This window comes from Gallinula chloropus (genome assembly GCF_964237585.1).
Source record: "Gallinula chloropus genome assembly, chromosome: Z".
NCBI classification, from domain to species: Eukaryota; Metazoa; Chordata; class Aves; order Gruiformes; family Rallidae; genus Gallinula; species Gallinula chloropus.
This window is the reverse complement of record NC_140089.1, coordinates 36,016,350-36,034,177: the sequence shown is the minus strand read 5'-3', so window position 1 is coordinate 36,034,177 and position 17,828 is coordinate 36,016,350. Positions and strand designations below refer to the sequence as shown.

The window sequence follows — 17,828 nt, the reverse complement described above, 5'->3', positions numbered from 1 at the left end:
GAGAATTCCCTAAAACTATCCTGAGAATAAAAAAAACATAACAAGCAGTTCCCTTGAATAAACAAGTTTTACCCATACAGTATTTGTCTTCCTTAAAAAGGCCTACAATTTGTCATTCCAGCAACAGGATACAATTTCTATTAACAAACACTGAGTCTGGAATATGGGCTTCACCATTTAGTTCTACCATATGCTGCTCTAAGATTTTTATTTCAAAACACAGAGTAAATCAGTCTTCTAATATGTACTCAGCTATCCTGTATTACACATAAAAGCTTCCCAAAAAAAAAACCAATCTCAAGTGACAGCAAGAAAACAATGTTCTATAAAAATACACTGAAGAAAGCTTGAGAAAACTAAATGTTGGCTAGAAGCTTTTCCAAATTTGTCTTTTCTGTTACTCTGTGCTGGTGTATTTTTATTCCAATACAGTTCTATTACTGGAAGCATCAATATTGATGTAGTTACGTTACAGACCAAAATCATAATGTGTTAATTACACAAGAACACAGGGAGAGGGAGAGCAGCGATTTCAGCAAAATATGAAGACAAGAAGAAGAGTAATAAAACATATGCATGTGAACCATGGACCAGACTAAGACCAAACCTGCTAAACGCACTTTGATATAAAACTGGAAATCAGTAAGCCAAAACCCCCATATTGGCCGCTTGGTCTATTCAACAAGTAAAGATCACAGGAGTGCAGATTAATCTATTTTACTAGTTTTTCAATGTCAAAAGAGAAACAGAATTTTCATGAGGACAATGCATTACCTATAAAGGAAAACCAACACTATTACACCTATCCATTTACCTGTCACCTTCTTCTTCCAAGCTTCTGAAACTTAATCTACTAAGATACTGCAGGAATTATTACTTGACCAGAACCTCACTAAAACCAGCTAAACACCACAGTGATCTCATCTCTGCACATCTCTGTCTTAATCACGATTATCCAGTCAAACAGAAAACCTCGGTTACTGTCTTCAGCTCCACTGTTATTTTTTTTTTTTAATTTCTTCTTTACCTGATTTGTTATTTTTATGAATAAGAATAGATTGCATCTTTAGCCACAGTACTGTGAGCCCAAGACCTGAGAGAGCTAAAAGCAATGGTCATCTAAGATACACAACAGCTCAAGAGAGCTTCAAGCCTGACAGGCCTCACAAGAGCCAATACAGACCTCATACTGGATCATCAGAGTAAATGCCAAGAACCTAAATTGCTTTCACTATTTTTGATATATTTTCATTTGCTCCTGATCGGTTTTCCCTTCTAGGAAGCAGTCTTAAAATTTGCAAGCGGTATCAGTTCTAGCACATGACAATCACTGAACCCTAATATATTTCTCTTTCTTCAGAGCAAGGCAACAGATGCATTCAATATGAAATCAAAAGTCTTCTGTAAAGCTAGCACACTTTTATCAAAATTTTTAAGTGTAGTAAGTCTAAATTACTTTATCACGATCAATACTGCAACAAATACGTTGAATTATGGATTTAACAAACCTTAACAATGATTATAGAAGAAAAAGGAGGGATGGTTGTACCTATTTTTACATGATTTATGAGGAAAGCCTCAAAGATGTTTTTTAAAGTTCTGATGCGTCTTTCCTTCAAATTCAGAAACAAAGATACTTTGAAATTTACAATTGCAGAGAAGTGAGACGTTGAAATTAGAAAATTTCTAAGCAAGTGAGAAGTGAGGGGGTTTATGATTGCTAACTTAATCTTCCTCTTTCAACTACTCTTTTTTCTAGCTTACATTTATTTAAATCTTTAAATACCACAATCTTCAACTCTGCTAGGAAGAAAAGTTTTTTGATGCATCATTCCCATAAATCCAGAATGCACACAACTAGCAAATCTGACTAGCTTTCTGAGGTGTTATAAAGTAAATAAAACAAAGTCTCTGGCTGCAAAGATCTTCTAATTCAAAATTATTATCATCACATGCAAAGTGGACTACAGCAGACAGAGTTTGTCTTTCATGAAATGAGTGAACCTATTTAACTGCATTTGCAGTACACAACTTTTAAAATGTTGATAGGGAGTCTTAATTTCAGGTATTTCCAAGCAAAACCAAACCATTAACAAAAAATTTCTGCAGAAAGACCTGGGGCACAAACTGTTCCGTAAAAAACCTTGAAAGGAACATTACTCCCTCTAACCAAATCAAGTTTGCTGTGTAAGGACTCTTCCCAAAACCAAAAGTTACCCTGCAAACAGAGAGCAACTAACTGGATTATGGTGCACTGTGGTGCGTGACTGCATTCACACCAAAACTGAGCTTTGCATCATATAAATAAGAACTCAAATGACTTTACATCACTATCCAAGTCTTTGATCAGTAGAATTACTAAAAGTAAGTTCCCTTTCAGCTAGGAATTAAGTGAAAAGACAAATAGCAAGCAGCGTACTAATTAGGTTATTCAGTTCAGGCCAAAAAGATTGCTAACCACCTCTTTAAAAAAAAAAAAAGAAAAAAGAAAAAAGAAGTACAACCTCTCATTGTGTGGTACTGCCCCAGGCAACTTAAGATCCTAGACGTCTAGTCTGAAAGATCCATGTATCTAGTCTGAAAGACTAGATATGTGCCCTTTTTTCATCGGTCCTCAGAAGAGCCACTCTATCTCTGAAACACCTTACCATGCTACCTGCAAAGTCACAGTGTTTGTACATTGTGAACCACAAGGGACCAACTGCTGCTTCTTAAGACAAAATTATAGGTAAAAACACAAACATTTTTCAGATTTGGAAAAAGTACTGCAAGTTTCCAAAAAATTTACAGCCAGGTAAGTGAAGGGAAGAAGGAGGTGCCGGAGATTCCCCTGCATGCTGGAACAGGTGGAACATATGGAAGACACTGTGACCCATGTTTGAGCAAGATCCTGACAGGACCTGCGGTCTGTGGAGATAGAGGCCCATGTCGGAACAGGTTTGCTGACGGGGGAACAGACTTATGACTCTGTGCGGGGCCAGGCTGGAGCAGTCTGGGCGTGAGAGACTGCACCCCAAAGAAGCGACCCACACTGAGGCAGTTGGTGAAGAGCTGAAGCCCTGTAGGAAAGGACTCACACTGGAGAAGTTCATGGAGGACTGATTTCCATGGATGGGAACCCATGTGAGAAATGCTCCTCCTTGCCCCAAACTAAGCAAAACCACTCTTGAGGAACTGAACAACCCCCCCACCCCCCACCCATGACACTTGGGAGGGAGGGAGAGCTATCATGAATAAAGATGAGTCCACAAAGAAGGGAGGGGTGGTTGTACTTCTCATTATTCTACTCTAGTTTCAGTGTGTGCCTGTGTGTACTGTAGTAAGTTAGATTGCTTTTCTTATTCTGTGTAGAGTCTGTTTTGCCCGTGACACCAATTGCACAATGATCTCTCCCTGCCTTTATCTTGACACCTAAGCCTCTCAAAATGTATTTTATCCCCTGTGCAGCTGAAAAGGGCAGTGATAGTGGGTATATGGTCTCCAGCCAGGGTCAAACCACCACAGGAACCCATCAAAGAAAAAAAAGTAGATTCAAGCAAAACCCTCAGTAAACAATAGCAATGAAAGTGTGATTTCTTTCTCTGAATGACACTTTCTCTGAACCACAGTAGAGGAATAAACCACTGCATCGAATAAACTATGTCTAACACCAATTCAAATCTCTAATTAATCAGCAATAGGTAATAGTGGTTGAATGTTTTTCTTATCTTTAATACACAATTTACTGTGTATTTTTATACTAAACTAAAAATCAACAACAAAATATTCTAAGGATTATTAAGTCATTTCAGCCAAGAGACGTACAAATATAAATAAGTACCAACAGTATTCCATCTGCAAATGATCTGTCCTGGTTTCAGCTGAGACAGTAAATTTTCCTCATATCAGGTAGTAGAGGGCTCTGTGTTGGATTTGTGCTGGAATATACAGTTGGTTTTGGTATAAGGAGCTGTAGATTTTGTACAGTTTACAGAGTCAAGGTCTTTTCTGCTTCTCAACACCCCTCCCACCAGCAGGATGGCTGGAGGTGTATGAGAAACTGGGAGGGGACAGAGACAGGACAGCTGACAAACTGACCAAAGGGATGTTCCATATCATAGGTCATGATGTTCCACTTACAGTTGGGGGTACTACACAGCATTGATTTCACAGTGATGGCATCTAGTTTCTCAAGTAAGATTACGCATGACAAAGCTCTGCCTTCCTGGAGACGGCTGGACACCTGCCTGGCAATGGCAAGTGGTGAATTAATTCCTTGTCTCACCTTACTTGTATGCATGGGCTGAGAGGCTAGGCAGCTTGGGGGGTCTTGTGCACAATCTGGGAGTCTTCACATTTTGTGTGGAATTTGTGCTGTTCATCACTTGTTTAGTGCATATATTATTACTATCTTCCTTTTTTGTGTGTGTGTGCGTCCTATTCACTTCTGAGTTGAGATAAAACCAGTTTTTCTCACTTCCACTCTTCCCATTCTCTCCCCGATCCAGCAGTGGGAAGAGTGAGCTGCGTGGGCCTTAGCTGCTGGCCGGGGCTAACGCACACCACACTCACGATTGAGTCCAACGAACAATCAAAGCTTCTGGTGCTGATGTATGATCTCACAAGCTGCATTCAGTAGTTTCATCTGCCTGTTCAAGTTTGTATTTCCTTACAATCAGGTTTCCTCAGCTTCTCCCTTTTAACTTCCTGGATACAAGAACACAGAAATAGCTGTTGGGATTTCTGGTTTTTTATTTACTAGAAGAGACAGAACAAGTGAGCTCTTGCGTGACTCCAAGAAACTCTATAAAGCACCATCACAAGAGTCACTACAAGCAGTGGCTGCTGCCTGTTGTCTTATCCTGCATATTCTTGCACATCCCTGGTCCTAGCTGGAAAACAGCAGAAGGCATCACAAGAGGACAGAACAGTGTGCAACTCTCAGATACATACTTCTAAGCAGCAAAAAGGGGGTACTACAGTAATATATACTGTATGTACAAAACCATACAGGAATAATACAATACAAGAGGGAAATGCTCACATCCCTCCTGTGAAAGAAACTTACTTTCTACCTAAACTCTACCAAGCCTCCCAGAAACCAACCTTTTGGTAATATGTAAAATATGAAGTTTCAGTGAACATTATCTTTGTTATGAGAACAGATACTCAAGCACAAATGATCTGTTAACTGAATGATCAGTTCAGATTAACCTCAGAGCACCTATAGCTGTTTCGCAAGCAGACTGCTTCCAAAGCTAACAGAGTAAAATCAACCTCCAGTTACAGTCATGTCAGCGAAATTGCCACTCCTTACATAACTAAGTTCTGCACCATTTCTGCCTGTGCTGAAAGAATGTTAGGTGAAGTAGGAACGAAAAAGCTTGCAGTAAGGAATATTGAAAGAGAACAGCACTAAAGAAACATCAAAGAAATAGCTAATAGCTAAACAGAACAAGCTAAGCAGTGTTCATTTAAAAAAAAAAACCCACATAAACACACACCACAAGACACAAACAAATATACTCTAAGTGAAGAAATGCCTTCAACTGCACATTGTATTTGTGTATATGCATACAAAACAGAGCAGCATCCTGCCCAAGTGGCCTTTCTGCCAAAGGAACAAGGACACAAATTATTTAACAGCATCTTCAAATACATGTTACCAGTAAAAAAAAAAGTTCAAGAGCTGTGAACTTTCCTTACCTACAAAGCTTACACAGGAACAAAGTTTCTTATCTGACACTGAAACACTAGTCAATAAGAGGTAAGTTACCATAAGATGTGACTTAATTCTCCTTAACATGCCAAACATTTAGCAGCTACAACTGTTCCATTTAAATCTGTAAGTAATTAAGCATTTTTAATAACAGAATGAGTATCAGCCAGAAGTTCTTACAATTTTAAGATGAAAAGAAGTTTAAATGGCCTCTTTAAGCTCTTGGCACAATTAATGGACTTCATAAGGCCATTCCCTGAATAGTCTTTGAAGCCAAACAATTTCTTCAGAGAAAGAGCTGCTTAGATTGTCTGAAGTTGGCACAGAGAAACACTACAGCTGTCAAGGCCTGGGATGTATCAATCTTCAGCATACCCCAGGAACATACAGCCTACTCAAGTGTATGCTAACAGCTCAAGAGGTCGGTGAGAGTGTACCTTGAACAGCTGAAAACTTACATACACAAGGTAGTATACAGATGCCATTTGAAAGTTAGTGAAAATAACCTATTAAAACTAAGATGATTCATAACACACGTAACATCAGATACTTATCCTGTGTTCAAGTCTGTACACCAGAATTACAGAATTAAACAAGAAAAAAACCCATTGTGCTATGTTATCTCCTGAAAAATTAAGATTTTTTTACCCCTCATCTTACAGTGAAACTAATCGTAGTTCATCATCACACTGAAAGACATACAGAAATTATGAGTACCTTAGGCCTTGAACATTGCTATTTGCAAAGTAAACTGGATTTTTTTTACTGATTTTTAACAGCAGCAAGCTCAGAAATACGGAAAAACATAAGATGAGCCACTGACAAAGGTTACAAGGCCTGAGTAGCTACAGCAAAAGTCCTTGCTTGCAAGTCAAGTCATGAATTTATTAAACATTAGTGTAAATCAAAAAACAGAATTCCTCTAGTTTATAAGCAGGGAAAGACAAATGTTCTTATTTATTTTTTTTAAATTACTTTTCTTTTGCAAGAGAAATCCAAGCACGTTTACTGCCCTGGACATTTGACACCAGAAGTATGTAAAAATGTATAGATATTGCATACAGTTATTTGCCTAATGTTAACTTAAAAGTGACCTGAACATAGAAAGTTTTGAGTGTTATTGCACTGCTTTTTCACGGAGAATTAACTGGCATTATTTTAAAATAACGATAGTGAATTGCTATAGGAAAAGCTAGTAAGTTAGCAGTGAGAGGAGTGCCAAAAACATCAGCATCTCACTTTTTAGTGCTTACAGAAGCAGTATGTTCATGACAGTCTGGGTACTAAACATACAGGTAGGTCTAATTTTTATGTGCTTATCACGCACAGTACTGAGAACAAGGATAAACTGAAGCGCCTCCTCCTCCGCTGTAAATTCATACCTCAAACATCTCAGTTACCTACAGTTAAGTATCAGTATTCTTTTTGATGTTTCACTGTATTTACTTCAATGCACGTTAATAACTAGAAGTGTTCATATCATACGTTAAATGTTTTTGGCATTACAAATCATTACTTACTAATTGGGAAGAGTTAGCACCTTCTGAAATCTGGAAGAGAACATCCACGGAACAGAAATGAACAAAACCAAAACGTAAACAATCTCTTCCTACCACCATCCCACCGCCAGATTGCTAGAAAAGCACGGGATACAAACTCTCATTTTAATTTTTTAATCAGCCAATAACCCCAAAAGGGAAAATGAAACAACTGGGAGGGCAGAGGGAGCTGCTGGTTTACTGTTAATTTTTTGTAAGAAATCTGAAATAGTCAAATACTGACAATTTTCTTTATTACAAAGTGAATACTGCAAAACAAAGTGAAATATGCATGACTGTAAGGCTGAAAGAATTTGTACGGAAACGCAAACTACTATACAGAACTAAGAAAAAGCCCCCCATGAAATAACAGGGTTGATACAAGCATTCAAGTGTCTTCAAGAAAATTCTTAATATGAATGGTTTTGGACCCTTCCTTAACATATAGTTACTTCTGACTAACAAGCTCAAACCTTCAACCAAGCCAACACATAAACTTTACACACAAGTGACAGAACTTGCTTCTTGATGTCTCACAAGATGTCTCACTGTTGTATGCTTCCAGTGCAGACTCTCTGGATCCTGCTGTGCCAGTGTTTTTATAATTTCCAGTCATGTATTATATTCCTAAAAAAGAGCCATTCTCTCTACAACCTACCCAGTCCTGCTGAGTGGTCACAGTACAGAATACTCTTACACTTTACAGAACCTTTGAGGCCTTAACACTTTTCAACAACCTAAAAACATCACTAGATAAGACTGATCAGTACCTCCCAAGAAAACTTTAGTGCCTTATATGCTCCAGCCTCTGAAGTTAACATTACATTAATTTCGAATTCACAACATTACTAACAACACAGTGTGCACCATTACATCTAATTGCCAGGCAGAGATTTAGAAGACAGTATTGTGAGCTGATCAGATTGTTAGTTCCAAAATAGATGCCATCAGCAGACGTGTTTCTTACCCCCCTCCACCCCCAATTCCTTAATGTTGCAGTGTAAGGGCCGTACAATCAATATGTAATTTTAAGATTCCAGAAAAGAACTTTAACACATCTTCCAGCCCTAATTTTCAATTTAAAGAATTTTCTACTATCTTGTCTCTGTTGGTAGCTTTGGTAACTGAGATACCTTTGAATCAAAAACTGAAAAAGAAATAGTACATTGCTTTACTTGCATATACCTGTAGAATATAAAAGATTGTGTGTACATACGTATCCACACATATCCCCCCACAAAAGATTGGGTTGCCCCATCTGAGAATTCTGTTGAAAGCAAACACAAACCAGGAAATGTTATCATGTTACAGTGTTAATGGTCCATATAAAACTACTGTATGACTTACACTTAAAGATGCCATCATTACATGATTTCAAAGACGAATTCTCAGATTAGTCCAACAGTGTGAAAGTCAGCAAGGCACTTAACAGAATAATTAATAATTGACTTGTGGCATCAACAGACAAAAAATGCAAGATATTTCCTGACCCTTAACATAACTAAAGTCCTATCAGTGCTACCATAGGAGGACAGTACAGAACAAACGTGCTAAATGGTATACAGAAGTTATCAGATAGATGTAGACCTATGCCACACCATACCCTCACTGGATAGCTAATTTAAATTAATTCCCTTGGTGAACAGTCAGGACACTCTGCACACCTTCATTCATTGGTCCAGCCATTCAACTCACAATTGCTTTTTTTGCCAAGTACTCAGCATTGAAAAATTAACACTTGGTGGGCGGAAGAATTGCTTTCAAAGCACAGGAGAAAGAAAAGGATTCAGTTCCAGAGATACCGGAACCTCATGAAGTTCAACAAGGCCAAGTACAAGGTCCTGCATCTGGGTCAGGGCAACCCCCAGTACCAACCTGCAGAGAAGGCCTCATGTATATTAGTAGACAAAAACTAGCTTTGACTCGGCAATGTGCACTTGTAGCCCAGAAAGCCAAATATATCCTGGACTTCATAAAAACAAACACAGCCCGCAGGTAAGGCAGATGATTCTCCCTCTTACTCTGCTCTTCTGAGACGCTGACTGAAGTAGTCCAACCCAGGAGACCTCAGAACCAGTCAGCACAGGTCCATAGCATGGCCACTGAAATTACTGGGGGCTGGAACACCTCTCCTGTGAGGAAAGACTGAGAAAGTTGGGGTTTTTCAGCCTGGAGAACAAAAAGCTCAAAAGTGATCTTACTGCAGCCTCTCAATCATAGAATCCTAGAATGGCGTGGGTTGGAAGGGACCCCAAGGATCATAGAGCTCCAAATCCTCCTGCCACAAGCAGGGACACCAACCTTCAGGCCTGGATCTACACAAGGCTGACCAGGGTCCCATCCAACCTGGCCTTGAACACCTCCAGGGATGGGACATCCACCACCTCTCTGGGCAGCCTGTTCAGGAATGTCACCACTCTCTCTGTTAGAAACTTCCCCCTAATATCTAATCTAAACCTGCCCTCCTTTAGCTTTAATCCATTCCCCCTTGTCCTGACATTGTCTACCCTTTCAAAAAGTTGATTCCTCTCCTGTTTGTATGTTCCCTTCAGGTACTAGAAGGCTGCAATGAGGTCCCCCTGCAGCCTTCTCTTCTCCAGGCTGAACAAGCCCAGCTCCCTCAGCCTCCCTGTCCCTGCTGGCCACCCCTCTTCTGATGGAGCCCAGGATACTATTGGCCTTGCAAGCTGCAGGAGCACACTGCTGGCTCATGTTAAGTTTCTCATCCACCACGACACGCAGGTCCTTCTCAGCAGGGCTACTCTCCAGGAGCTCTTCTCCCAGTCTGTATCTATGTCTGGGATTCCTCCAGCCCAAGTGCAACACCTTACACTTCGCAGTGTTGAACCTCATTAGGTTCACCCAGGCCCACCTTTCCAGCCTGTCAAGATCCCTCTGGATGGCTTCCTTTCCTTCTGTTGTGTCAACCACACCACTCAGCTTGGTGTCATCCGCAAACTTGATGAGGGTTCACTCAACTCCATCATCGATGTCATTGGTAAAGATGTTAAAGAGCAGCAGTCCCAAGACAGACCCCTGAGGTACCCCGCTTGTCACCGGCCTCCACCTGGACATAGACCCATTGACCTCCACCCTTTGTCTAAGTTCTGTCAACCAGTTTCTTATCCACTGGATGGTCCACCCATCAAATCCACATCTCTCCAATTTAGAGATGAGGATGTGGTGGGGGACTGTGTCAAAGGCCTTGCACAAGTCCAGGTAGATGACAGACATCAGTTGCCTTCCCTTTACCTACCGATGCTGTCACTGCATCATAGAAGGCCACCAGATTGGTAAGGCAATACCTAAAAGGGGCTCAGAAGACAGACAGATGTTTTACCAAGGACTGTAGTGATAGGAGAAAGGGCATTTTTAAACTGAAAGAATATAAATTGATTTGATATAATGAAGACATTTTACACAATGAGAGCGGACAGTTCTTTGAAGAACTGTACCCACTGAAAGATGTCCCTGCACATGGCAAGGAGTATGGGCTAGATGATCTTTAAAAGTACCATCCTACCCCACACCATTCTGACTATCCACTCTATACCAAATTTTGGATTCCCACTCACATGCTAGGGGGAATCTGAAATACTTGCACAGATATACAGTGAATAGGTAGCTACTTCAGTAACTGAAAGAAATATCAGTCTGAATTAATCTTCAGTTTTACTCAGATGTTCCAAACAATTTTTTTTTTCAGAAGGAATGACCAAGCACACAAAAATTCATTCATTAGCTAAACTTTCTCAAAAGTTAAAAAAGCAAAAGAAAATAAATGCTATTCAACAACACTGCTTCTGTCAATAATACAGAAAGACCAAGGCTGTTATTCACAACACCTGTACTAATCAGACTCATGTGATTTAGACTCCTTATGGCAAAATATAAGAATATAAAAACAACAAAAAACTCCACCCAAAGCACTAAACAGCTGGTGTCCCTTGACACCAATAAATATGTGGTCCTGGCTTAATCACTAATAAAAGAAATTAGTATTTAATGAATGGGAGCATTAAACACTTTGCCCTATTTTAAAAGAACAGTATACAGCTATCAACAATGTATCCAGAAGAAACACTAACACACTTACATTCTCATACTGGCAGTTCACAAACATTTACATTTTAGTCACAAAGTCAGAAGAATCAAGTCAACATAAAAACACATCACTAAGGACGGACTGTGGCTTTTTAGATTTAGTATTAGTTTTATTTCTCAGCTATTGATTTGAAAACATTTCGAATTTCTAATACATACAGTCAACATGCACCTCAAATAGCTATTAATGTATCTTGAAACAATGCAGTATTGTGTTTTGTTACTTAATTTATTGTTCATATGTACTTTTAAATGAGGAGGGGGGAGGCGGCTTAAAACATCTTATAAGCCAGTGTTATCATGGCCACATTAGATTGTCAATGGATCTCCTGGATATTAAGCTGGACCAGAATAAAAGTCCATCTGTTTTCCTAGCTAATTAAATATTTCTCATAAAAAAGAGTTTATTACAGCAATCCTATCCATTATCAGTAATAGCGATACCAAACAGAGTATCTTCCTTATCCCTCCATGATTCACAAAGAGATCAAGACAGTCCAGCTGTCCATGAAGTACTGTTGTTCTTCTGCAAACACAGTAGAAAATAAGACATGAAGAGCAGAACAAATTTACGCATGGCTTTTCACAGCAAGCAGGAAACATGAAACACAAAATAACGCCAGCAGCAGCCGAAGCCCCTGACGCTCCACTTGCCAACCTTCCTTGTATACCCTTCTACACAAAAATGCTTATGGATAAATACAGTTCATTCTTACAGACTTCTCTACAATCCCTGACAATGAAAAGAACAAACTAAAAGCAATTACAGATCTCTTTCCTTCCCATGTGTACTTACCACCTTTTGAAAGTAAGTGTGGAAATTCCACAGGCCAATCTACAGCAGAGGAATTTAGTTTCCTAGCAGGGAAATTTCTGGGTTTCAATACTTAAACTACATTTACAAAAAACATAAGCAGCAATATGGTTTCTTTGTCTAAACACTATGGCCTGCAGACCACTCCAGGCTGACAGACAATACCTTCCGAGTCAAGGGTATAAACTGCAGAGTATCTTACAAGGATGTACTCTTTAGAGACTTGGTACTTAGTCACAGCTATACAAACCTGTAACTTCCTAACATAGCAAACGAGTAGGCATTATAACCATAATTGACAGGAAAAACATGTGAGCTAGAGAAGATAACACCAAAAAGAGCTCCGTAAAAATCATATATGTAACTGCAGAAAAGAAGACAGTGTACTCTTTAGTTTTCATGGAACTACAAAGTTAGAAGTCCTCAATTAAGAAAATACCACCTTATTTAACAGTAGATGTCACATTACCTCTGAAATCAACTAAAATGAATAAAATGAAGGCTGTTACTGGTTGTTTGGGGTTTTTTTAATTTAGCAATGATTAAATTAAGACACCTGTTTGAAACCAAACAGCACTTTCAGCAAAGAAAGAGAGACTATGCGGAAAAATAGGAAATGAAGCAACTGAAATCAGAGTCCTTTTGTAAGTATCACCAATCACAGAAGCAAAAACAGAGAATGTGCTTGCTTCTTCCAACTCCATTTCCAGAAACATAAAACTCCCAGAACGTCGGGGGTTGGAAGGAACCTCTGGAGATCGACTTGTCCAACGCCCCCACTAAAGCAGCAACACCTAAAACAGGTTACACAGGATTCTGTCCAGGCAGGTTTTGAGCCTCTCCAGAGAGGGAAACTCCACAGCCTCCCTGAGAAGCCTGTCCCAGTGCTGTCACCCTAACAGTGACAAAGTTTCTCCTCCTATTGAGATGGAACCTCCTGTGTTCCAGTTTGTGCCCGTTGTCCCTTGTGTCATCACTGGGCACCACTAAGAGTCTGGCCCCTTCCTGCTGACATCCACCCTTTAGATATTTATAAGGGCTGAGCAGATTCCCTCTTCATCTTCTCTTCCCCAGGCTAAACAGCCCCAGCTCTCTCAGTCTTTCCTCATGAGAGATGCTCCAGTCTCCTAATCATCTTTGTAATTCTCCTCTGGACTCTCCAATAGTAATGGATGTGGAAAACCCAGTCTCAAGCCACGTTGTCTTATTTAAAGCAAGGATTTCATGAAGTTTCCCATCACAAGGTACTTTAAAAGAGCGTTTCCTATCATTTTAACTACAGCAAACATGTAAGTGAATGCAATACTTAAAAAAAGCAAACTAGGCAATTTTATCTAGTTGCTGGATTAAAAGATGACACACGCTCACTAATGTATTTTACAGTAACATCTATATATGATTTCTGTCCAAAAAGCCTGCTAAGTCACTCTCCAAAAAGATATAACCCTACCCAACAGAATAGAGCACCAGACAAGGACAATCTTACTAGAAGCTGAAAGACTACTGTGAGGGTCTTCACATACTGGCACAGGTTGCCCTGGGGGGTTGCAGTCTCCAGCCATGGCAATACTCAAAACCTGACTAGACACAGTCCTGGACAATGCGCTCTGGGGTGGAATAGATTCTCTCATGATGCCCCTCACAACAGTTTCACAGTTCTGATTAATTCCGATTAAGAACACCTACAAGTCAAGACAGGAACTAAAGGTATTATATCCAAATGAAACTCAGGAAATCAGAGCTGAAATACAATTTCACTAAAAGAATTAGTTGGTCAGTAAAAGCTTTGTATTTCAACTGTAAAGAAACTGGAAAAGTATACTAACATTGCCCATATATCTTTATGTTTCCACTTGGATTATCTACGTAGTTTTCATATGAAATAAGAACTTAAAATGAATTACCCACCCCTGAATAATTTTATCAGCTGACTTTTAGACAAGATGAAGAATCCTTGCAATGCCTATTTTAGTTCCTATCCAAATTCAGCGTATCTTCACAGAACTTCAAAAAAGTATAATTGTTTTACATAAATGCTAATTTGAAAAGGCTTCATAATTCACTCGGCCATTGACTCTTTTAGTTGTTAAAATCTGTTTCCCCTCTTCTTTTATGTAACCTACACATGCTTGGATGAGTCTCTCTGCATTTATTAATGGATTAGTAAAATTTCTAGAGAAGTATGAAGATGTCCGCCTTGCAGTGCTTTCAGAGAAGAATCTCTGCCTATAGATTACCGCGTCACTTTTTTTATTTTATTAATAACCGAAATAAAACCTGAAAACATAGCTTCCCTGTTGCTAGAAGGATAGGCACTGGAGCTGGAGATCACTGCGGAACGCTGACAGTGTTATGTTTCCAAATATTGGAACTACTTTCATGTTCTTTTTCACATGCTTCTCTCCCAGGAAGCTATCAAATCTGATACAAGACAGAGATACAGGAACGACACTACGGTATGCATGAAATTTAAAAGAAATGTATTTTAAAATATCTGTTTGCTGACTTCAAAATGGTTAGTACGGGTTCATCAAGGAACAAGCTGCAATGCACATGTAATTGAATGAATCTAAAGGGGAAATGAGATACTTAACTACAATTTGTGTACATCAAGTTACATTATCAAAGTGATTAGAAATTCAGATTTGTACTGTTTACTGGAAAGTTTCTATTATTTATAATGCTCTTCAAAAGTATTTTATGCTACTAGGTTTTAGTAATATATAATTTATATTCAACTAGCAAATGAGCAAAGCACAGGGCCATCCTTCTGCCTCTACCAAATTTTGTCTAGTACTGTGTATCTGCATACCAAGAAGAGGACTCTTAACAAAATTATCATTATAAAGAGTCTTCTAAAGTTCTCCCACAAGACGTTTAAGATCTCCCCAAGCCATTCATTGTTTGGTACTTCTAAGCAGGATTTTTATTAACAGCTCCCTCCCCGTAGTTCTCCTATGCAACAAGTTTTTGCATTCTACCCAAGGAAGAAGAAATCCAACGCCAGTTGCGAGGTGCACCAAAGCTGCTTGGAGAAACAAAACCGCTAACTCAGATGCTGCTTTCTGTTTACAGGTAACGACTACATTAGCCCAGGCCTTTACGGATTCAACCAGAATGTGTCCCACAAAAAAAGCTGTTATGGATACCAGGAAACAAGTGAGAAAGCAAACACATCATGAGATGTCACCTTGTTCTCTGCTGTATCCTTCAGGTGTAACCCACTCGTTTGGCTGAGAGTCAGCATACATTCCTAAGACAACATCTCACGTTACCAACATGTTGTTATTATCACTACAGTTAAACATAAGCAGCGCACAATCAACTGGAAGAATGCAGAGTATTTACCTGTGAAAGGAAGCCACAGGGAGATATTCTAGGGGAACTTCTGAAAGTACAACCTTAACCATTCATAAAACCCTCCCTCCCAGGAGCCCCTGCCTTGGGTAGGCATAATCTTGCTGCAAGGCAGGGGGAAAGATTAAACGCTCTATTATGCTTCACAAGGCAGCACCTCGGTACTCCTGCCATTACATGTCAAGAAAATAAACGTTAACTTCTGGTAAAGGGTGGCAAAAAGAAGAAAAGCAGAAAAAGGAAGGGGCGGCTTTCGGGCCAAGCGCTTGCTTTAAAGCCAGACCAAGAGGCCGGGGCCGGTTCCACTCACCTGGCGGAGCTGCGTGCCGCCGCAGGCGCCCACAAGGTTCCCGCTTCCACAGCGCTGCGGAGCGCCGCGCCGGACGCGGGAGCCGCCACCCAACAGGTGGAGGCCGCACCGCGCCCCACCGGGCGCCGCAGCGGCCACCCGGCCCTCCGGCTCCATACGGGCCGGGCGCCCGGGACCAGCCTCGCTCCCCGCCTTACCCTCCGTGTCCGCCGGGACCAGGACGCGAACCGGCAGCCCCACACGGTTCGAGATGCGGTTAGGAGAGGCCTCCCGCAGCGGGGGACGTGTCCACCCGGCCCCAGCCCCACCGCTCCGAGCTGCCCCTCACCGCCGGGGCCGCAGGGGACGGCCCAACTCTCCCGTACCTGGCAGCGGATCAGCTCCTCCGCCAGCCTCCGCAGCTCTTCCTCCAGCTCTGCCACTCGTGGCGCCGCCGCCGCCGCACACCCCGAAGCCATCACCGGCGTCGCGGTGAGAACCTCTCGCCCCTTCCGCAGGGGCGGCGCGGGGGGGCACAGGGCCCAGGCCCGACGGAGGGCGCGCAGCAAGGCCCTGCGCGCCCGCTCCTCAGGGAAAGCGGGGAGAAGCGGTGCCGAGAGCGAAAACTTTCCCTCTCTCAGCTGCACTTACCGCACGGGCGAGCGCCGGAAACCGCAGAGAAGGACGCGGCGCAATGACGTCAGCGAAACTGCCACCCCGACAAAGAGAAGGGGCGAGAGGCAGGTTTGAATTTGCCCGCCCGAGCGGCGAGGGCTGCGCATGCGCCCTGGAGGGAGCACAGGCTGGGTGCCGAGCAGGGAGCCGTTAGCTTCAACGGCCGGCAAGAGAGCCTCGCCCGCACCCCCAGCTGCGCTCGGGGCGGGACGCTGGGCAGGGGTGCAGGAGCAGCCTACCCTCCTCTGGCAGGGACAGGCGGCGTGAGCAGCTGCCGAGGGTCCCGCGCCAGGCGGAGCCTGCCCTCGCCGCGCGCGGGCAGCTTGTTGCCTCGCCAAGGTGCTGAGCTCAGGGTTTTGCCGGCGGCTGGAAGCTGAGGAGGTGCCTTCCCTTCCTCGGCCGCAGGAACACCCGCAGTTGCCTCGCGTCTGGGCCGCGGTACTGGGGATCTGCAGGTGAACCGCAAACATTTACCTCGGTGGGGTACAGAGCCTCCGCCGCACTTCACCTCAGTCCGATGTAGCGTGTCTTTTTGGACCTTGTCGTCCCCGTCCCCCCTGCCCCCCAAGAGTTTGGATGATTTGCGTGATAGGAATTAGAAACCTGTTTTTTAGAGTAGGATGCACAAGCACCAAAACTGCCTCTTCACGCAGGAAGGTTATTCAGGAGTCATTATTACCAGAGTTCGGTTTGAGAGCCTCCATCTGAAAGCCGAGAAAGGTCTGGAAGATGTAACCGTTAGCAGTGCATGAAATACTTGGGCTGGTGCCACTACCTAAAAATCTAAGATCAGGATGTACAGACTGCTTGTTGTTCGGGGTTCTTTTAAATGAAGGGCTAAATGGTGTTGCCAAAGCAAATCTTTGCGTGTTTCCCGTAGCCCACTTGGGACAGGAAATAATCACAAAAAGATAAGAATTTTTCCCCATCGCATGAAGAAAGAAGGTGAAATTTGAGGCCAGGATTTTTGTTAGCCTGGAACTAACCACCAGTCAAATTGCATTTCACCAGTGCGAGTATCTTGCTATCATACATGTCTTTACATGAAAGTATGTTTTATTTTCCCTTTTTTATTGTCCCTTCTGCACAGATCTTGGAAAGGTTTCCCTGAATGTACCACCATTATGACGTACAAAATTCTTACTCTGTGTGTGTGCAGGGAAGCTAAGAAAGTTTACATATCATGCAAGTTACAAGGTATGTTGAAGTGTCCAATCCTTCCAGGATTGTTGGTGATGGCTTTGCCTGTGAAAGTGGGGTTTTTTTTGTAGAACATTGAGCTCTAGAGTACTTTCTCAGAAGAAGAAAGTGACTATGCTGCTCTATGTCAAAGTAATCTATTTTTATATAATT

The 17,828-nt window shown here is 41.7% G+C and overlaps 1 protein-coding gene across 1 annotated transcript in view; it reads right to left on the bottom strand.

Annotated features, from left to right (window-relative positions):
• CNTLN (centlein) overlaps nucleotides 1-16,279 on the bottom strand; it is a gene marked incomplete at its 5' end in the record, with an annotated part of 194,879 nt that extends 178,600 nt beyond the window's left edge. The window contains one exon of the mRNA XM_084278162.1: nucleotides 16,187-16,279. Within this exon, the coding sequence (XP_084134288.1) occupies nucleotides 16,187-16,279 (93 nt within the window). The remainder of the gene's footprint in view (nucleotides 1-16,186) is intronic.
• Between the last annotated feature and the right edge of the window lie 1,549 nt (nucleotides 16,280-17,828).